The sequence below is a fragment of the Adelges cooleyi genome, unplaced genomic scaffold (genome assembly GCF_023614345.1).
Source record: "Adelges cooleyi isolate 19-005CV unplaced genomic scaffold, UGA_ACOO_1.1 ACOO_flye_CR_arks_rails_tigmint_CR_PRNA_2, whole genome shotgun sequence".
NCBI classification, from domain to species: Eukaryota; Metazoa; Arthropoda; class Insecta; order Hemiptera; family Adelgidae; genus Adelges; species Adelges cooleyi.
In genome coordinates, this window is record NW_026095860.1 from 2514813 (window position 1) to 2539269 (window position 24457).

General features: G+C 29.9%; 1 protein-coding gene across 1 annotated transcript in view; it reads right to left on the minus strand.

Annotated features, from left to right (window-relative positions):
* The window catches only part of LOC126833648 (prolactin-releasing peptide receptor), an 84083-nt gene that overhangs the window by 44832 nt on the left and 14794 nt on the right, over nucleotides 1-24457 (minus strand). The window contains exons 3-4 of the mRNA XM_050565094.1: nucleotides 1000-1179; nucleotides 831-925 (exon numbers count right to left, since the gene is read on the minus strand). Coding sequence (XP_050421051.1) covers nucleotides 831-925; nucleotides 1000-1179 — 275 coding nt within the window. The remainder of the gene's footprint in view (nucleotides 1-830; nucleotides 926-999; nucleotides 1180-24457) is intronic.

Genomic DNA, 24457 nt, shown 5'->3' on the forward strand with positions numbered 1-24457 from the left:
AGTATTTTTCTTACCACCGGACCAATTTTTACTGGTGTACAATTTAAAGATTGGAAGTCGAACTTCAAAAAGTACTTTGTGGAGCCAAAAGTAAAAAAAGTCGACACCTTCCCCTTTAAAATAGATTAAAATTACCCAACCAATAAACAGAGCTAAAGAAGGGATTGCATGCGGTTTAGTTTTAAGGAGTTTTGTGTAGGCAATATTTAAGAAAAAAAGAGGTTTTAATAAATTTCAACCATGTCAATATTAATTTACTAGTTAATTTGTATAAGCTTCGAGGTATTGTTTTTATTTAAACATAATTTTTTCTATGAGTTAAAGCCATTTTGGTTTATTTTAGACCAAAAAGCCAGACAAAATTTCGACAACATTGTCGATGGTCCTATTTCAGTTCTATAAAGAGATTCGAGTTTTTTTTCTACCTTAATGTGTTATGTAGGAAGCCGATTTTCATTTAAACATTTTAGTTTCTAGATTCAATTTGCAACTTTATCAAAACCCAATTATTTTTTTTACATAAAAAGCAAAATATCAAAAATCGGTCAATAAAATAGACCGCATGAAATTCCCTTAAGCGAAATAATTTTTTTTCGAATTTGCAAAATTCCTCATTCATTCTTTGTTATTACTAATATATGAATGACAATAATATCAAATCACAAAGACACAGGACAATTTTAAACCTTTCCTGTACGGTCTAAGAGCGTACCTAACCTAACCTAGCCTAACTATATAATACTAGCAGGAAGTGCACGCCCAAGTTCTAAACTAGCAATGTTTATAAGTACACTACTACTCTATGTAATCATCTACAATGTATTACTCACGTGAGAACAAACAAGCTGCGGAGATAGTCTTGCATGTCGTCGGCCATGTTCACAGCGCATATGCCCACGCCTTCGAACTGCACTTTTATGTAAATCTAAAGTCATAAAAATTAAACAAAATTATGTAGTGCACGACTCGACACAAATTCGGGCGGCCGACGAAACTTACTCCCAAGTCCAAGTACGCCGTGTAAACGGGATAGGGAAGTACGATGCAAAAAGCGACAATCCAACAGCCGACCGTGCACGTCAAAGGCGGTAATCTCATTTTGCTGGGATGTTTTAAATGTTTGTATCTGTCGATAGCCATCAACAGGAACGTCAACGTGATGACGTGCGTGGGAACATCCTGCAACAAACAAAAATAGCATTTGTCTTTAAACGGGCAGATTGGATAAAGTTAAGTTTATTTAAAAAAAAAAAAACAGCACACTGTGGCCGAGGAAGTCATTATTATAACTGAGAGTGATAACATCATTTGGAAATTAGCATTTGGATGTCAAAACTTTAGGTGGCAGAAATATTTAAAAAAAAAAAACAATGAAAAGCAGCAATGTGCTAAAAATTATATTTCTAGTATTGTGGTGGATATGATTATCGTTATGGATTATTATTAATATAAATCATTTTATAGACATCAAATGTCTTTATAATCGTTTAGTTGAAATATCCTTTCCTGTCAATTCGCTTAAGGGGATTGCATGCGGTCGGTTTTTTCAGTCAAAACACATCATTTTTATTCCATTGCAAAGACCGAACCAGTGATCCGATAAGCAATCTAAAAACAGATTTGAATTCGCCATGAAGTTTACTTATGATCAGTCAGAGTACTTTTTTCAATTTTAACCCTTTCCAAATTTAATTTTAAAATCTGAAATTTTATATAATATTCAAACGTGATTTATACATAGTAGGAATAAAATATCAAAAAAGTACCCTGACCGATCATAAGTAAACTTCATGACAAATTCAAGTCTGTTTTCAGATTACTTATCGAATGACTGGTTTAGCCTGTGCGATGGAACAAAACATGTATGTTATATTAACTAAAATGGTTTTTATCATAAACAAAATAATTTATATTAAAAATAATACCATGAAGCTTATACAAATTAACCGGTAAATGAATTGACATGATCGAAATTGATTTAAACCACTTTTTTCTTAAATATGGCCTATACAAAACTCCTTAAAAACCAACCGCATGCCAACCAATTCCCTTAAGACAACTTACTGTCAATAAGAGAACAGCTTGAGCGCATTATCTACCCTCTCGCACTCGTCTACCCTTTCATCGAGTCTTTTATAATAAATTAGCCGACTCCCTTAAAAACTTCTCTCGAAGCACAAATCAAATATTCTTGAAAACAAACTTTCTAAACTTTCCCCCATTAACGGTAGTCTGTGATTTGAAACTAAAAGAGCACCACAGTTTAAAACATCCTGACCACCATTAATTAAACCTGATAATCTCTCTCTTTGACAGATGCAGATAAAGCTGAAGTTTTCAGACAATACCTGTATGAAATATTCAAACCTCACTCTGCTGATGCCAAACCAGATCACATACTTAAAGTTAATACATCGAAGATAAAATACATGAAATTTAAAATAACAATATTCTTTGTGAACATAACAACTGCAATCTATACACAGTAAAACAGCTGTACGTTCCATTATAAGGAAACAAGTTTGGACACTTCGAATTAACTGCGACGGCTTAACGCAGAAATGGTCGAAAAATTATCATTTCTCCGACAGAAGGGCTTATGGCTGTTACGCCAGGATTTAAAAATTCTCTATTACTACTTTACCGTACATCCGAAAAAGAGGATTACTCGTTTGGTAATATAATAACCGACTGTTGTTTGTAAAAAAAAGGAAAAATGTGTGTGTATACTTACTAAGTATACACCCGAAAATGAACTGAAGATAAAACATTCTGTATTTTAAATTAAATGTTAGTATTCTACCGAAGGCGTGTCATTGCGACAATACTTAAATGAAAAATTAAGTTTTACACAATCGTTTATTTTGTTTGTATGATAACGCGGCTGTAATACGAATTTGATGGGTCTACAGTTTTAAGTAAGTATACCTAGTGACAATAATGTTACTGGTTTTCTCTACTTGTACAGCTGTAAATTAGCCGTTTTGTTTACACAAGTTGTGAAAACTAACTAACGTTTGCCAGTTAGTTTGAATTAAATTAAAAAGCAACGACATTCCATAATAATGTTACAGAAATTTACATAATTGCTTTATGATTTTGGTAATTTTGTTTTGGGAGTGTGGAAATTACTTAATATAATATGTCAATATTATGAACTTCTGTTAGACTTGCAAATTATTTACTATACAACTCGGTTAAATAATTTATGTAACCAATAAGAAATTAACATGAGTCTGAACAGATAATTGCGCTCTTCTGTGTTGAAGTCAGAGGGTGGCTATAGTAGTTTTAATGTAACGCAAACTGTAGGACTAAAGTGAGTCTGCCTAGTTAGAAGAACAAACATACCGTTCAATATATCGTGGTGATAAGCTATCAATGGTAATAGTGCCTGATATTATTACTCTATGGTTGAAGTGCAATGTATAACGTTTTTTGAATGGAATGCATTGCTTAACGTGTGTGATATTATAAACCCTAAAATACGTTTTGAGATTTTGTAATTAAAACTTTATTTTTAGACTTATGATAAGAAGAGCAAGAGGGCCGTATATTTTGTCCATGCCGTGTTTCATGGGAGGGGGGGAACATATACCAAGAAACTTCTATGGTTTAAAATGTGCGCTAATTATTATCTAGTCAAAGTTGTAACGATTAAGACACTGATTTGGTTGTAATCATAATTTCAATGGAAAAGATAAGCAACGTAGCACGTCAAATTAATATTTGCCGGTTTACTCAACGCGGTATATCGTTAGAACACCGTTGTCTTGATCACAATATTAAGCTGCCACTCAAACGGAGATAACGAGAAAACCCGAATTATATTATTACTAAAACACTATACCCCGTAACAATCTGTAAGAGATGTACAAAAACGCAAATAATATCCCTTCCCTAACCCGGTGGAAATTGTGTTAAAGCCAAAATTATACAATGACCCTCATAGAGACGGTACAACGACACAGAAATAGCCGTTTTAAGTAGAAAATAAAAAGGTTGTTGGAAAAATACAAAAATTATGTAAACAATAATTAATATTGATTAAACAACGTTGCACGTTTAGCGCCATAAAAATTGGATAATTCGCAAGGATGAAAATTAAAAGATTTTCCATTAAGAAGTACCATTATCTACTTAGTACGTTTTTGTTTATTAGGTTATCTTATATTCAAGAACAACAAGCTCCGTTGGCCATTTATCAGAGACGCGTAGAAACGGCTACTGAATTGTTGTTACAATTAATATGATTAAAAAAAACATAAATAGAAAAAAGCATTTCTTATTTTATACAGAAATCCAATAACGATAATGTACATGTTTTGTATTGATATGTTCGAAAAAAATAATTGTCATAAGACTAAAAAAAAAATCCTTTTTAGTTACGTATCGACGTTGAAACTAATATAGGGTTTCCGTACAAAATCTTAGAATGGGATTTTAAGATAGCAAGAATGTATATATTACATTATTGAGTTGGTTACATTCTCTTGGAGTAATCTTATTTAAAAAAAATCTCTTTTGCCTCATTACTAAAATTGTATACGACATAGTAATATCTAAATTCAAGTATTGGTACAGTTTTTTTCAATAAATAGCAAAACGAGATAAAGTGAAACAAGATGAATTCAGCTGGTAACAGTACTTTAGTAGATGAAAATTTCAGTTAGATTAATCATAGTATAAATTAGTGGGCGTGAAAAATAAAATATAATGTTCTACAAACATATTTGAAACTGTTAATTTTTATAGGTTTTATTATTGCAACGGGCAAAAGCTATCAACTGCCCACATAAATTGACACATACATTTTTTTTTTTGCCGGTTTTAAATTACCGGCCTTGTTCATATTTTGTCGAATCCTTTTTACTTTATTGTATCGACAAGTACACAACATTCAGCCGTCTAACTACATGCTGGTTGTATTTTGACAACCGTAGTCCATAAAATTGTAATTTGTTTTCACCAATTAAAAAAATGTTTGTCTCCGGCGATTGAAGGTGTTATTTTGTTTGGTTTTCGCTCGTGTCATACATATTCAATGAGTATTGTTCGTAGTAACATTGTGAAAACAGCAATTGTGTGCGACGTTACGACGAAACCCCTATTGTCTTTGTCCGTTTTCTTTGTTGGCGTATTTCACCTAGAATTTAGATGGAAAAACGGCAATACCTGCAACGACGGGCACCAATAAACGCTTTCAAAAGGTAATCGCACGGACGGTCACATTGAAAGCTCACAATGTACATGCGACATTAGGCCACGTGGAGACAAAGCAAGTCTGTATAGGTATAAATATATGTACACACACTTTAAAGTGTATTATTTAGCCATGAAAAAACACGCAGCACGTCGTTCGATTTCAAATAGATGCCAACACAAACGAAAATAACTGTAGTCCAGAAAAAAAATCACTACTCTGTTGGACTTTTTGAACGCAGGAACGGATTACATCCAACACGAGGAGAATAAAACAAATGTACATACATATATAAATATAATTTTCGTGAATAAACATTAAAAACTGTATCTATTATGCAATTGAAACGTATATTTAAAAAAAAAAATTCAATATGTCTGAAAAATTATAAAAATATAAACCACAAAAAACAGAATAAAATTGTTTTTATTCCATCAAATTTTTTTTTCATTAGACGTCACGTTTTCTTAAAACCCTACTTTGATAACTAGTTTTTTTGTTTTAGACAAAAACCATAATATTATCTGTTATGTGGGTTTTTGTTGCTGACGCACCTGCACTTCTTGTAATAAATTTCTTTTGTTATCCCAATATAAAACGAAGACTATCAAGGCGCAATAATTAATTTAAAGTACTTAACAAAAAAAAAAAAAAATAGTTAAATTACTTTTTTAATAAAACCTGCACTCAAATAGTGATGCGCATACACGTAATTCTGGAGTTAACTCTCTAGGTTTGTGAAGCTTATGTAAGCCAGTTTCACCCCCATATAAGTCTACACGTAATTTTGGAGTTAACTCTCTAGGTTTGTGTAGATTATGTAAGTCAGTTTGACTCCCATATAAGCTGTTATTATGTCAACCGTCCAATTATACTGCTGTAATCTATACACTGTAAGTCGCATTAGTTGTAATTAAGAAATTTAGAGTGAAAATTCACTGAAATTAGATTATTATTTAAAAGAGATTTAAATTTAATAGAGACAATTCTAATAAATTTTAATATCATTGCAATAAAATGTTTTCATTATCATATTGTATTTTAATCATTTATACAATTCTTTCTATTGGTGTAAATTTTATAAAAAAAAAAAAAAGGTTAAGGCTGAAAGACATTTTCAGATATTTTCTTTGGAATCTAACAAATCATAACCCATCTGATGATAGACTTTATTTAACCGTTTAATGCATTGGTCTCCGAAAAATGACTGATTGTGTACTTAAAACGGAGATTCGCTTGATATTTTTGTAAGAGCGCCATTTTGTTAGTTTTAACGCTTTGTTATTCTATATTTTACGTATACTCATCTTATATAGGTATATATATATATATAATTTGGCGGCGGAAAAAGAGGTAGACTAAAATAATTGTATTCCCCATCGTAAATGTTATAACTGTCATCGAAGACGTATTACTGACATGGTTCTGTGGCAGTGAAATTGGGTTTTCTAATTTGTTACACATCCCAGGGGATTTGTCATTTGGTACAATGGCCAAAAATTATTCTTACAAAAAAAAAAAAAGAAAAAAGAGTTAGGAATCATATTTTTGAACGTTTTTGTTTGATTAATATTTCACAAAAACATTAATAACTGTGGATGTTTAATGCAGAAGATATTCTTACATGCAATCTCATATTTGATATAATAATATTATTATTATTATGCAAATCATCATGAACGTTATTAGATAAAGTTGAATTTACAGAGTTGTTTGAGGTGGTCTCAGAAACGGCAGAATTTATTTTTAAATTATTACAATTTTAAGTTTTGTTGCAAAATTATCTGATTTTGAATTGACCGTACAATTATAATAGTAGGTATTATGGCTGCTATTAAAATGTTATTTTTAATTTAATTTTATTTATTCACATATTATTTTCATTATTTTGAGGAACGTTTCATTAATATTTCTCAAAAATTCGCTTGTGTTAATTTGCCGTTCAGGGTTAATTATTCCAAAGTAAAATCGTCACGATCAGCACAATTTTGACAAAAAACATGTGTCCAATATTATTAGTATAAGTCCACCATAGAATGCGTTTACCAAACATCAGTTAAACTCAGGCTTATAGGATATTTTCATGTGATATTTAAAATATATCGTTGAATAATAATTATTATCACAAACCTATAGCAGAATTCAGAATTATTCGTAGAATTTGGCAGCGATCAGAGCAATGGTTATAATAATACATTTTTGGGTATAAAGTAGATTTATTTCAAGGAGATGTAATCAATCAAACGCATTAAATTAGTGTGCCACATTCAGCGTTCACGGATGAAAAACGATTATTCATTTTATCAATATGATCGCGCCTATTTCTAACCCCTATACTGCTTTGAGCTGGTCCTTACCGAAGTCAATACCCAACTGAGTGCAATTTTTATTTACCAACCTCCGGCTCGTCATGACAAACGGTTATTCGCTATAATAATATATAGTATTAATATTATATACGTTGCTTTCACCTGGTGAATACTTATGGTTATGGTATGTCAGCGCAATGTCTATGTGTCTTACGGTTTATAGGAGATATTGTATCCACGCAACGTGCGCAAAATAATAAACATTCTTAATTAAAAGATTCATTATTTATTACTTTCCAAATAATAAAACCCATACGAATACGTGACATTTATCGAAAACGGAAAAGTTCCATTAATGTATTGCGTGACTCACTATTGAATCTCTGTACACTTGGCTTGGACTACACGTTTCGAGTGGATTAATACGACCAAGAAAAAGTTCTGGACAATACCAGCGGTGAAAGTATAGAGATAAGACGGAAGGGCGAGGCAAGCGTAGGACAAAGGATGGCGATAAGGGTAAATCTAGAATTCCTCGATAACTGATAAGAGATAGGAAATCACTCGATCATAAGACATGCCCAAGATCCAATCTTTATCCTTCAAGCGAAAGATTGAGTTTCTGTCCTTCCTTTTTTCATCGTGTACAATAACGTGTTATTTAAGTTATCGTTTAGAATCGTTTGTCAGCAATATATATATATATATGATTTTTTTAATTACCCATAAATAATTGTCTGTGTTACAACACTGCTCGTCGTCATGCCGTTTGGAATACAATTTTTTCTCATCTCGTTTACAATGTTCAACTGTTTCCTGACTAAATAAAAACATCTTTTTAATTAATTTTCTAATTAAAATATTAGTTCGGTGCATAAGTGTTTAAATTGAGTTCCGATCAGTTTTCTACCATTTATTTATGTCCGAGAAATCATAATCCCACACAAATAACTATTTTTTATTTAAAATGTGTTAGATTTTAGAGTTTTTGTTAGTTTTTCTTGGAATATGGTTGTTCTTGCTATCACAAACCGATAAAAATCTCAAAGAAATAAAAGTAGGATTTAGAGGAGAGTAAAAAGAGAAAATATAATAGTGAAGCATAAATAAGATATAGCAAAGGTAAATACGTCGATAAGAGATGATAGTGATATGGAATGATGATAAGGGACTGATAATGATTGACACTTAATAAAGACTGACTGCAAACATATTATTCTATGCGTATTAAAATTTCATAATTTTTCTTAAAGTTGGTTTTTTATGTTAAGTTAAAGGAAATGCATTTTCCAAATAATTATTTCTATTAATTAAAATTATTCAATGGAAATTCTGTATATGAAACGAGTGACTTTATGTTTTAATAATAAGACGATGTCTTGAAGAGGTTATATAAGACTATATTATTTTATTACAGTGCTTTTCACGACATTAAACTAAATAGTTCGTTTTCATTACCACACAGTCGGTTGTTGATTAACTAAACTACTACGGTCAGATATATTACTTTAGCCTTAAGCTTTTTCACTCTTGAACTACTCTTAAGTTTACCTGCACATATGATTAATGGTTTGTGGAATGTTTGACAATTACCACACCACTAGACTTCTGTTTCGTTTCATTTAATTTCATACAAGTCTAACCCCGTTGCCGAATTTAGTTTTTGTTTTCTTCCCTTTTTCTTTATACGTTTATCATAAAAACAGTTTCTACATTATTCTCTGGTATCATTTTCCAAAATGTAAAAACGTGTCCAACATTTTCAGATTTTGTCTTTCTATCATAAAAGTTTTCATTAAAGTTATAACATATTTTCTGACAAGGTAACTGTTTTTACCATCAGACTTTACTTACGGCCATGTACATGTGACTTAAACAGAACATCGTTCTATAGCTGTATTTTATGTTTATCGAGTGAGTTTAACGCCATTACTGACATTTTAACCAAACGCCATATTATATTTTAAATACTCCATTTCACTTAACATTTAATTATTTTTAGACTTGATTCTAACAATTAGTACTTAGTTAATTATCTTCTCGTTAAAAAAATAACGTTCGAATTTGTAATAAAAAAAAAAAAAGTGAACTAAATATAACATTTTGCCAAACTTTTTCTACAACAAATTAATTATAGTAATTACTAAAAATCGAGCTGGATGTCGGTAATCTAAAAAGTTACACACCGCGTTATGTATATATGACGATCAATTGAATTACAAATTATCGAAACCGCGGCGCATCGTTAAAACATTTAAAATTTATATTTAAAAAAAAAACTTTTTTCTCGTTAAAAAACACACACATACACAAAGCGTTTGTCTTGTGCGTGCAAATCTTTTAGGAGAGGCTCCTCTAATGTGTGATCGCATAGTGTCATAGAGTGTATGTGTGTGTGTGTGTGTGTACACGGTGATGATTAATGTATGTGCCCCTATCGTGTTCAAGCACTACACACTGTATAATGGCCTCATGCATATACACGTGTAGAATGTAACTTATGGCAAATGGAAAATTATGTGACACATATTGTAAAGTATTCGGCATCTGTGCTGTGGCACCGGGTTTCGACCACGGTTGACGGTGTTGTACACAAAAACCGTGAGAGATTATTCAAGAAAAGATTTCCGCTCCGTTCGGCTTGAATGAATAATTAATAATACGCATCGGTTTGAGCGCTTGTTTTTACAATAAAGTTCAATCCGGTAAAGTTTTCCAACTGTAACTAAGTATACGAATAGGAATTATTATCATATAAGCTATTCGTTGATAACAAATCAAAATAATTATAAGACTGATTTGAGTGCCTACAAAAAAAAATATGATTTTTATAACACTAAAATATTAACGTGTAGACTATATTAAAGTGAAAAAAATCTGAAAAATAAAAAAAGACAAGAGCCTTTTTCAAACGATTTTTCGGTCCGACCACCTACAGTCAGCTTAGATAAAACAAACTAGGTAGCAAGTCAATAATTAAAAGATAGTTTCTTACGGTTAGGTTAGCTGGTTCGGAGGCGAGGGTTGTCACAATTCGGGTAATTCATAATGTTTATTTTATAAATACTAAAAACTGATCACAGATATTTATTGAAAATTCACAGTCAATGTGATAACTAAATTTATAAGACTTGCCATCCAATTAAAACAATTTAATTATAACCATTTTTCTTAATTCCCCGAAAACACAGGCTTATAAATCATAAATTTGTATACAAATAATTTGTATGAGATTACGATATTTTCAAATACGGGTAAAACTAGATTTCAACGTTATTTTGTTTCTTTTTCGGGTTTCCTATAAAGTATACCCTGTATTTGGCACTTAAATCTAGTAAATATTGCGCACAGGGATTTCGACTCTACAAACCCACAATTTTTAATAAAGTCGACGTTTTCCCGGGGGGTCATATAAAAATTGTTTTTCGAAATCCCTATGCCACCTATACATATGTTATATATATTTTTTATTTCATTAAATTTATTTCTTTTTTTTCTTCGTTCGTTATTTCATTAACATCGACAAACGAATTTTTTTTTTAGGGTTGTACAACAAGGATTGACGTTGTTAAGTGTATTTTTTTTTTAAGCAAAATAATTTTTGCGATTTGTATCTGTTTGTGACAACATTTAACGGGTAAATTCTCGTGTGACATTCTGTTTATATGGGTTTAAAAGGGTATGCCCACTCAGAATTTTATGATAGAGAAACTTTTTTTTTATAAGCATAATATTGTTTTAGCTAAAAAAGTTTTGAACAAAATCTGTACGATAATAAATCTGCATCAAACCAAATTTGTGTTGACAACGTTAAATTTTTTTTTCTTTTTAGGATATCTTTAGAAGTAAAAGTCAAATTAGTTTGGTTTATTAATAAAAAAATAATGAGAAGAAATGGTAGTGTGTGTAGGTCACAAAATCTGTTGAATATTAAATGTGTAGTTTTAGTACAAAATTCTTTAAAGAATTCAAAATGTTAGAATGCTAGTACTTATTCAATTATTGGTTATCAGCAGAGTAGGATAAATAATATAATTGAATACCGAAAACAACAATTAAGAGCTAATATCGAAGAACTTGTTAATTAAAACGAATCAATAATATTTTATAACTATTTCATACTTTTGTAATTATTATAAATTAACAGTTTTCATGCGACGTTATTCGAATAAATTATTATTCGATTCATAACAAAAACATTTATTCGAATAATTAGTTATTAAAAAAAAATATAATCTCCCAATTATTTCATTTTAATGAAAAAAAAAATATATCAGTCGAATAACATTAAAAAAAACTAATTGACTTTTAAAACACACCGTCTAAAACATTACACTTTAAGAAAATATTTTTTGACTATTTTTTTGGAGAATGGTGAATTATTTTGCGGAATACATATACATATTTTTTTTAATGCAACTTTATTTAGTTAGAACACTATGTTGTTTGCCACAGAAAGGCCGCCTGTACATGTTTCCCGGTTGAGTTCGATGACGGGCTGAAAACTCTGATTAAAAAATACGAATCCATTAAATATGTATAATTTATCAGTGGATATACAGCGATAGCGTTGAATAATTATTCAAAATTGGACAATTAATCAAAAGAAGTGTATATGTGTATAAACCTAAAGAGTCGATACGCGATTCCGTTACCCAAGATAGTTTTTAAATAATATTTCAAACTCGACGGGACGTGACGCTTGAAAATATGTTTTTATGATATACTAATCAATTGGTGCAATAAATATCGAAAACGTCGACGCCAACAATTCGGTTTGTATATTTATTATATTTTTAGGCGTCGACATTTTTACAAGGAATACACTTTTAAGTGCACAAAAGATATTTGATTTTACATATTTTAATATATTTGTACAAATAATATTATGCGGTACAGGAGATAAAATACACTGACATGGATAATACATAAATTCGATTATTGAAACTAAACTCTAGACATATTGAAACTGGAGAATTTAATAAATAACATTGGTATAATACATGTAAAATATGCGTTACACAACAGTTGTGTTGTCCAGGCAGCCAAGTTTTGTTATTAATCCGTCGGTGTTTGTCAGAGCTTAGTATGTGACCACATGCCTATGTATCATGATGTATAACATTTAGCATTTTAATAACCAAATGAAAAAAAAAGAGAGTACGGTAAATCATACAACATTTTCAAACCGATCACAAATACCTATTAGGGTAGGTTTTTGACATAACCGACACATGACTACATAATATTATTATGATTTAAAGTCGCCGGCAGGGGTGAGATTATCGATTAAACGTTTAGCTCCACAAGAATACCTTGGCGGTGGAAATAATGTGTGTGTATGTATTCTTTGAACGGATGCGGTGGATGAAATTATTATGAGTGAAAAAAAAATTGTGTGCATACATTTAACAAACCGTAAATAATTAATGTCTGTGCGGGACACGTTTAACGGAACAAGTGCGTTTAATACCTTCGCCGCCAACACGATGATGCTATCAGTAATGCTATAATGTAAAACAGGCGCATATAAAAACACTAGCAATATATTTTAATAAAAAAAAATTAATAAATAACAAACCTTCATACTTAATATACCCACACACGCACCATACACACCAATACTTATATTTATATATTACATACATTGATGGTATTGGCAACGCACGTTTTTCTTAAAAAAAAATAATGAAAACACAAGCGTTATGGAAAAATTACATTTGAATAATAATGCAATATATTTTAGAATATTATTGAAAATTTCAACCCGACATGATGATGTATAGGTATGTGTTTTTTTTCTTGTTGGATTGATATAAACTATCTTCACGGTATTAACTTTGTTTGCATATCGTTTTTTCCACATTATTCGGCTTTAATCCGTTAATTTATTGTCTGGCGCAAAATAACAAAAAAGTTTCAATTCATGAAAATATTAAATATGAATTATTATTGTGAAATATACAACTTTTTTCATAATAGGCGCCATTTTAAATGTATACAATCGCTATTACACTGAATATACAACTAAAAGCTACGATAATAATTGAATGTGAAGAATTTCTGACAATGCACCAACATTTTGTTTTCAACTTCAGAATGAAAGATTTTTTAAGAGGAGGTACCTTTTAATTATTTTATTAACAAGCCCCTTCAACAATTTAATTAGGTTTTACTGATTGTTTAATGCATTTTTATCACACACTGAAAATTAATTATTTTTCAACTTGTTATTGCTACCTGGAAAATTACAAAATTTATATGAGAACAAATTTTATTCTTTAAATCCTGAATTCAAATCGAGGACATAGCAAACAATAGCTGTTAATACTAACTTTGCTACTAAAAAATTCCAATCATAAGCTCTTTATAAATATTAAATAAACGCTTTTGTTTTGGTATCGAAAACGAGCTAAACGTTAAACAAATAAAATATACTACACCCAACCTGACCGTCTTCTTAATCAAAAATGCCCGGTTAGTCGAGAAACATTGACATGACTGCGATAGTGTGCAGATGATAAGAATGATGGTTGAAAGGTTTTAATAAAAATATGTTAAACAAGCTATATAAAACTTCGGCTGCCACGTTGCTACTATCTGATTTCTATTCATACATTCTGCAGACAAATGAGTAAAACGATTACTGTATTGTTTCACCGTAAATACATCTTATAAATTATTATAATAATACCTAAATAATATTCAATATTTTCAGGAAATCTAAAACCAATGTATGCTCCCGGGAATAGCGACCCCGGGTAATAACAATGAATCCACACACACACTTTTCCAATGATATTCAATGATTTAGTGTATTTATTAAAAAAGTTTTTCATGTAGTATTTTTATTTCAAATGAAAACATGCGCCTTCGAAAGTAATAAACGCATACAATATCAGACAAAAGTTCAAACTTAAGTCCGTATTCAGTTAAGCCCATTGAAGATGATTTTTCGATTGGTTTCTCAACACGGTCAAAAACAATATACGGGGTTCGACGTATTAAGGAATAGCGAGAAAAGCCAAAACTCGAAAGTAACAACAACTCGATACCAAAAATATATTTCATTTGACAATATTAAGCCGACATTTCTTAAAGGCTCGACGTTTGACTTTAATTATAGACTAAGGGAATCAATTGCGAAGTGACAGGGTGGAAACTTTCCTTTACCTTTCTAAAACTGATCCTGTCGTATTGTTCTTTTTTCTGTTTAAAGATCCTTTTAATCTTTAAAAATAGGGGATTGCATGAGGTCGGTTTTTGTTTGAAGTTTAAACCAAAAAACCAGACAAAATTTCGACTACTTAAGATGGTCCGATTTCAATTTTGTAAAGACATACGAGTCTTTATTTTATGTAATTACAAGAAACTGAAATGTTTAAATGAAAATCGATTTACCACATAACATAGTAATGTAGCCAAATAACTTCAATCCATTTTCAGAACTATTAAAATTGGACGATCCTATGTACCTAGTTGAAAATTTGACTGGCTTTTTGGCCTAAAATAAACCAAAATGGTTTTTACTTATGGAAAAATTATTTTAATTAAAAACTAATATAAATTAATATTGACATGGTCGAAATTTATTAAAACCTCTAAATATTGCCTATACAAAACTCCTTAGAAACATACCGCATGCAATTCCCTTAAAAAACTAGTATTATATTTATTATTTTTTTTTTATATCACGATACCTAAAAATAATTAATAAAATATTAAACAATTATAAAAAAAAAAAAAAAATAGGGGATTATGATTTTCCTCAGTTTCAATAAAGAATATAAATTTGTTATGTTATAAAAATGAAATGAAAAAATTAATTTTCTTAAATGTATTTTAATTGAAAAACGTGTTGGATATAAAATATTGTTTTGCCGTTTTATCATCTTACTCGGTTTTCGACTAAATACTAAAACATTAAAATTTTAATGATCCGAGTAAAAGTTTCAAAACAAATATAATATGAAGGAAATATGCCTTTGTTTATAATCACAAACTGACAAGTATAGCATGGAAATTACTTATGCCGTGTACTTAACAATTGGTTATTATTGAAAAAAAGGGTATTTTTTACACTATTTACATGACTTGAGGTTTTTTTTGTTGAAAATACTGTCACATTCGTCGCCATGTTCATTAAAAGTAAAACGATAGAGACATTAGTTTAAAAGTTCTGCGGCTCGTTTTGGCTTGTCGTCTGACACTTTAAAAGCTTTTTACTCTTTCAATCTGATGCTCGATAAAACATGACGTATTCTTCGAAGGTCAAGACGTACGAAAGAAACGCGTTTTTTTCTAATCTCTAATTGACTATAACTAATTGTTTTAAAGACGAGGAACAACATGTATTCAGGCCAGGTTATAATATAACGGATAAATATAATATAATATATTCTTGTGGATTTTTATTTTCTAGTTGTAACCATTGCGCTGACCCGGGCAGTCTGATTATTATTTATTAATGACCCGAATATGCATGCGGGTCCGTCGAGCTATTCTTTGGCTGTGAACTCTCACAAATAAAACGATAAATTCTCGTGGAAAACATGTCTAAGTGCGTTTGGGGAAAAAAAATACTCTATCCTAAAATCCACTATACGACGCGCCGTTAACGTTCTCTATTCAGCGATGAATATAGAAATACTCAAAGTCATACTTTTGACTCTCGTTCAAACGTCACACAACAACGTAACAATGATAAAGTCACATTGTCAGAATAAACCTGGGTTTGTAATCCGAAATATTTGAAATTTTCAACTGACTTCACAGACAAAATCTACATCGGATGTGCGATTTGATTTGGTTTAAGTTGAAAAGTTAATATTAAACACTTACACATCAAGCTTTCATTGAAGGCTTCATGTCCAATGTAATTTATAAAGTACATGATAATCATTGGCTATACTGTCCGAGTAAAGTTTTTAAAAAAAGGAACGGAATGGTAAAATTTGTTTTTTATTTTGACAAAAAACGTTGGTCGGTAGCAGATAAAATCAACTTTTACTTACTCTAAGTTGGAATAAATCACCAAACGCTGTGGCAAAGATATGTTTTGCCATCGATTGGATATTTTAATAATAAACGACACGGTAACGTTATCGACTTGTACCTACTTGCAACTTTAGCAAAAGTTTTCAACTAATAAATTTAATGTCTGATTACGGTCATTTACCAACGGTTTTGCGGCTGTTTTAAAACACCGAAGGGCGGCCAATGCTCTTGCTTATAAACTTAAATTTTACCTATTTGTTCTGTGACAATAATTTTCTCCACTTTTTTACAATTACCCATTTGACCATAACCAAGAACTAAAAATATAAGTTTACGATTAAGTCAATAAATTGTTATCAAAACTAATACTAACAATAAGTTATTAAATTGAAAACAACTTAATTTAAACTTACGAAAATATATTTTAATTTTTACTCGGTAACTCATTTTTATGGGGAAAAAATGTATACGAGGCAGTAAAAATAATTAAGAAACATCACTTAAGAAAGGGTTAAAGAAAGTGAGTAATCCGTTTCCATAAGCAAATTAAATGAGGCGTCCAGGAGTAAACCAATTTATAACACTAAACTTGATTTTGAGAAATACTGTAATATTGTGTTGTGGTATTTTCTTCAGAATACCCATTTTTTCCCCGCTTAAATGTACTCATGTCCCAATTGAGCATGCACGTGGTGTAGTACTTATACCGTGAATGGTACAAGACGGCACTGCTAACTCATTTTTGCGAAAATTCGCTGTAAAGTGGCTTTACCCCCGGATCCTTTAAATGATATGATGCGAGTTAATGGATTTCCCATTGTAGACACTAACCATTCATTACATTTAAGTGATATATATATATACTTGGAATCTATTTTCATGGCTATCCCGAGTGGTATTCGTTGTATGTCAAATGTCAACATATTCATCTGTAAATTATTATTAGAGTGTAGGTGTATTGTAACATGGAGTCCATAAATATTATTATGTTTTTAGTAAGATTAACTGTCAGATGACTACTGTCATGGTTTCAATTTTCCAATACTCCATTTTTCATCTTTAATACGAGCCGAGAAAGAGTGTTTCTTGCAGTAAAAACCAGAAAAAAAAACCTTTTAAACGGCGAATTCAAATTTGAAATTATAAAAAAAAGCCATAAATTTTAATACACTCGAGTGACACTATACACCATAATGTATTATAAAAGTTATAAATGTACATTTCATGTTTTTTTTAAATATAATGCTACTGAGACCATGATTTTTGACGATATTGTAAAAAACTAAATAGTAAACATCTTCAAGATAATATTTCAAATTGAAAACGAAAAACTTTCCCCCCTCGAAATCATTACTTTTAATAAAAATTAAATAGCCTAACCGTTGGAAACTTTTTCTCGACTACTTATAATATTATCCGTGATTTATGATATTTTTCGAAAATTTGTTTCCAAAAAATCACAGTTTAAGTATAATATATATTTTGCCGAGGCAAAGGTTAAGTGGTTATGTGAAAATAGCGTAAATATAACACCAAAACGATTTTAAATTATGATTGTCAATTTTTATTTCAACAGAATTATGTGCTAAAATAAATTTTCAAAAAAAAAAAAAACCTAATCACTTTGGATCAACTTGATATTACTACAATAACTACGTTACCGTCGACCTTACCTAAACAAATGGCAACAACTATTGATAAACTATACATCAGATAGGTACTGTATATTATAGTTCTTGTTTTTGGCTGGCGATATTTTGTTTTACCAACGGGAATATTATCCAGACGTTGTTTCCAGAATGAGAACAAAACAGCAAGGTAAAATAACCACAAATACACACTATGAAAGTGTGCATAAAATAAACTACCGATATTCTATTAAAACAGTTCCCGAGAAAATCTTTAAAACTAATTAAAACATGTTCGGTGAAATTTTCGACGTATTTCCGACTAGCAATTTTCAAAAACAATATACTAGGTCAAAAAGGGTTAATTAGGTAATATTTTTACCAAAAAAAAAAAAACAATCTTCTCGATTTTAACCCACATGTATACAAATAAGCGCGCAATATGATGGTACGAAGAACATATTTGTTTAGTTTTTATTATTTTATTATTGCGCAACTGACCGAGCGGAAAAAAAACATTTTTGGAAATATTTTATATATCATTAATATATAATTTGGACGATCAAATAACGGTGAATAATAGTAATCGTATTGTGACGGTTGACTGAACCGAATTTCGCGGTAGACAAGTTGTATTGACAGATGAAATTATTCCGCTAAAGACCGATGAATGTTCGCCGGAGACGAATATTTTTATAATATATTTTCCAGTCGGGTTAATCGAAGTTAACGACAAAGAGGAAAAGCCAAATTTAAATATAAAGTTTTTCCGTAATTATTTTAGTATACCGGTTTGATTCAACGTGCAATAATAATGTATCAAAATATAAAAAACTGTTAAAATGATTATCGTTATACTTTTACCGTCGTTTGCCTTCCGGGAAAAAATTAAATATAAATTTATCGTAGCCGACTATAGATATTATGCAAAAGAACAATATACCACAATGTGTGGCAGCCAGGGCACAATGGTGGCTACCGGTAAATGGCTAAACAGCGGGGAGGAAATGATAAAAAAAAAACAACTTTGTACAAAGAATTCAATGACATTACCGCGTCCATTAAAATTAAAAGAAAACCGCGTAACAAACAAAAACTCATTCTACAGCGAGAACTAAATAAAATTAAATACTTTTTGAAAAAAAAAGTCCTATGCAATGAAGAGGCACACTTTAATGTAAGAAAATGTTATAATAACAACACACGACTGATGGTGAATGTTGCGAACAAAATATATTTTCATAAGCAACGCATACATTTTATGTACATATATTATAATTATAATTAGTTATCTTTATATAGAATAATTATCATCATCAAAAATAAATAACCCACGACAAAAGGGCGAAAAACGGGATCGTTTCTTTATCTACTTCACGGTCTGTGTTATAATAGGTAATAAGTTTGACTATACAATGTACTTGTAAGTAGAAAAAAATGTTAACCACCGTTAATCGTACAAACATACAAATCTGACAGTCAACATTTGCAGATAAGATCTGGAATTCTTATGGCTACAAATCACATTATAAGCGTCTACGTCCAACAAAATAATCTTTTAAGTAAATTACTTACCCCTCAGAGCTTTATATGTTCAAATAAATAAACTGACCATTGAGTGCAAAAGTGTAATTTAAAAAACCCAAAAGCTTGCTTTCAAGGGAAAGTTTATATAATACATTAAAACAAAATAACATTTAGATATTAGATTAGATGTTGATATTTTACTATGAATTGATATTGATTATTTGCTTATTATATTATTTATAGCTCATTTTAGGGCGTGGAAATATATTGAAATTTAAAACAAATAATATTAAACATATATATGAATACAAATTGTAACAAATAAGGCGTATTACTTGATGGAAATTTTATTTATGGTACAAAAAATGTACTTAAAAATATAATTTTATTTTGACTAATAAAAAAAATCGTAATTTGAATTATATTATAGTTGGATACTTGCATTAATAATATTAATATAAAAAAAAAGCAATCATAATATAGCTGTCGTTGTAATAAAACCTTACACCGTTAGCGCGGTTAGCATTTATGTATACAACATAAGCTTGTTAGAATATATTATTATAGTATTTTTATAAAAATGATTTATGTGTTATAAGAGTAAACTAACTTTTACTATACACGAAAATGCATTTTTTTACACTTTAAAAAAATAATTATTTTAGTAAAAAAATAATACAATATATTTTGCAAAGCTCATATTTCTATTACCACTATACCGATATGTGGAAGTTTTTAAATTCTTACAAACCTTACTTAGCGCCGAAAAAACAATATTAATAGTGAAATAGGATTTTTGCAGCTCACAACTTTTAAGGTTTACCACAAGACTTTAACTGTGTTTTTATTATTAAAAATGTAGTATTTATTCCGGGGATATGGGAAGCTCAAGACAATTTAATAATAGTTGATAAAAAAAAAAATAACATTGACGGCATTGTGAAACTGACAGTTTTATCCCGTTGACAGAATATTCATATACAGGCTTAACAGTGTTTGGTAGATTTTTAATGAAACATCCATTTGAATGTCTAATTGACATATACCTTTTTAGCATAATATTAAATGTTTTCATAAAAACAAAGAAGTGTTACTGTTACAATATTTTCGATTTGCCCTAATCGTCGCACATGAGCTCACATTAAAAACATATTACATAGAAGTAAATTCATATTTACATTGAAATTAATACTGAAACATTATTAGTGTTACAGAAACGCAATTGTAATTTCATTGGTACTGTAAGAATTATGTAAAATGTTTAATATTATATAGTCTAATCAAGAGCTTCTTAAAAAAAGAGGGGAGGGCAAAAGTGGCAGTCCCCGTACATTTTTACAAGTCCAAAAATTAAGGTTCTAAAAATGTATATATTTAAGTTCTAGAGTTAATTCGTTCCATCGAAAGTGTAATATACTAACAACATTTCCCACTTTAAGAAAAATTATTGAAATTATTAATTTTCTTTGAAATTTCAATCGCCGAAACTCAAAACAAATTATTTTTGATAATCTAAAACTATTTATACCAGAACAAATCTTATATTTTATCAACAGAATAAACATTACATTTTTTTCGGTACTTTAGATTTAAATTTAGTAAAAAAAAGGTATTATTTAAAAAAAATAAAAAATGTACTTAACCTAAAAGAACTGTATATAATATTGTTTTTTTTTGCAACGGCCTGACCTAACCTAACTTAACCCGACTAGTAAATAAAGTAACCAAACAAATTTGAAAGGGTGTCATCTCCATAATATTAATAAAAAGTTTTTTTTTTTTTGAGACCGGAGTCTAAGTTTGTACTCTTATTTAAATTAATTCAAGAACGTCCCTAATTACCTTTGGACTGCGCATATCATTATATATTTTTTTTAAACAGACTTTTTTATCAAACTGTTATTTCTCAATGCCATAAAGCTCAAAACAAAATTATGTAAACAAAAGTAACCAAATGGAAATTATTATTGAAACATTTGTGTGTTTTATTTTTGATTTCACGGCTATATTTCAAATACTTTTTACAATATTAAAAAAAATGTATGGAACTTATTGTAAAAATATATTATAAACATGTATTTTTAGTATAATTTTGCTGTGTGGGTTACTATATGAATGTATTTCCACGCCTATTATTATTGTAGTATTATGTCTAAGCACACCATCATTGACAAAAATCTAATGTAAACGTCAAATCAATTATAAAATCCACTAGCGCGTTTACAAAGTGGGTCACCTGAAATTGATACGTTTACAAAGCAGTAGACTATTTATATTATATAACTGACGGATTATTCACAATGTGGTCATAATTGTGTTTATTTTCAATGGGGATCCTCGTATGGTCAACGCTTTGACGTCGATATATAATATATAAGTGTGTGTATAATGTATGTACATCATAATACATATAATATCATATGTCTATAAAACAGAAGGTTGTTTTCACGTTCACAACGGTGAGACAACGACGTGACCCATTACATCGATGCCGGTCGCTGTCGAACGAGATTGATATGTTTTGGCCGGCCTTTACCGAAGACGGTATTTATATATACATACATGTATATATAAACCATGTATACCTTCCTATATATTTATATATATATATATATATTTACCGGCTGAAACTTACACTATAAATTAAACAAGCTCTAAAGTTAGCTCAATTAACGATATGCCACACGCACGTCCGAAATAATCGTTTGCACGGTAAAACTCTGTCAAGAAAAAGAGAAGACGGCATAGTATAGAATTTAAAAAAAAAAAAAGAGGAGAGAAACTGCGAACGAGGGCGAAGCGTAAAACGGTGAAGTGAAGAACAATTAAAAAAAAAAATAATAATAATAAATGAACAATGGCCACAATTGTTTTTTTGTGAAGATGAGAGGGTCGTACGTAGGTTTATGCGAAGGGTTCTTATTAATAAGTTGTATACTGTTAATTCTCGTTAGGTATCCTTTTTTTTTTTTTTATATAGCAAGTTGAAAAATATAATATATAACTGCGTGCGTTAAACCCGACACCGCTCGGAATAATGGCAAACACACAATACGTGAGCCGATTCTATAATAATTCATTTTCACCGAATTTATTAGTTTTTTATTGCGTTTTCAACCCTCTCGATACACACACACACATATATATATATATATATATAATATACAGGGTATTCAATACAGCTTTCTATTTCATTTGGGTGTCATAAACCTGACACGGTGTTATAATTATAAACCTTGGTTTGAAACTTATTGCTTAGTATTAATATTATGCTGGTAAATGGTTGTGTTGGTACATTTGTGAAAAGGAGTTTTAAAAAAAAATGAAACTATACAAGCATAGATTTTACAATCAGTTGATTTTCGAGTTCTGTTTTGTTTTACCTATATTTTTTCAAATAATAAATACGAATAATAATACTTTTTTTTTTAAAGAGTTATTTATTTGAATATTTCGACTGAATTTTGGAGTTATCTAGATATGAAAACTTAACGAGAGGGAAAGTAGTAGCAATATCTCGTTGCATACATTTTTCAACGCAAAAAACTTATCAAATGTACATTTATTAAAAACTTGTTTACGGCTCGTCAAAGTTTGTTGAAATTTTTTTTTTTTTAAACCTGTAATTTAAATTTTAGTAAATTTCATTATCGTCATTCTTGTTACAAATCGTTTTGATAAAACCAACATTGCTTGCCATCAAAAGTGAACATTAAATTGTGTTTACAATATGAGGGCGAGCCTCATAGTCGTAAGTCCTGTACATATATGTTTAGTATTCGATACCTACCGTCAAAACTCCTATGGTCGTTATTTTTAACGGCCTTGAAAGTTGCAAGTATTGCCAAAAACGGCTATTTTTTTTTTGTGGGATCGAGTTCACACCAAGTGCCAGAATAGTCGGAATACAAATTCGAAATAACTTGTAAATGTGATATTATTCAACAGTGTTATTGTTGCCAAGTACGTGAACATACTCGGTTGTTTTTGCAATCTCGATTCACGTACAGCAGCGGTGAGTAAAATTTAGCTAAACGCACACTTCAGAAGAATGTTTTGTACACAACAAAGAACCGCTGGAATGCGCCTTTTGTTTAGGCGTTTAAAAAATACAAAGGCAGCAAGATTTACAACAAACTACCCTTTTCAGAGAAATCCATTTCCAAAAAATCATTCCAAAATAACAAGCAGTCATCGACTTGGTATAGGACATAGTAATAGTCCAAGTACTATACCCACATAAGTTATTAGAATAAATATTTATTAGGATATGCATGTATTTTAATACACATTTATTGGAAAATTATTTTTATAATTTGCGAATAATTTTTTTTTTTAATTATTCAAATTGATTTAGTTTAGAAATATTATTCGAAAAGAAACAAGCTCATTTTTTGCCACAAATATAATCATTTTAAATTGTAAAATAAATTTAGGACGTGCAATTTCGAAAGAAGTTTTTTCAACTAAACTTGTACTGTTAGTTTAAATATCAGTATTAATTACTGTTATAGTGCAGTCAACTAAGTTAAATTCATTTTTAATTAACCTTAAACTTTTAAAATATCTTCGGCTTCTTGCCAAAATTCATTAACGGCAAAAAGTTGATTGTTCAGGAAATGACTTTAAAGTTTTCCAAATATTGAATATTTGTTCTTAACCCTACAGAATTTTCAATTTTTAAGGTATTCACTATTATTTTTTTATGATACTTGATACATTATTGTATTCAAATATATTGGAGTTTTTCAATAACATGTAACAAAACACAGTTTTTTATATCATTAAATTTT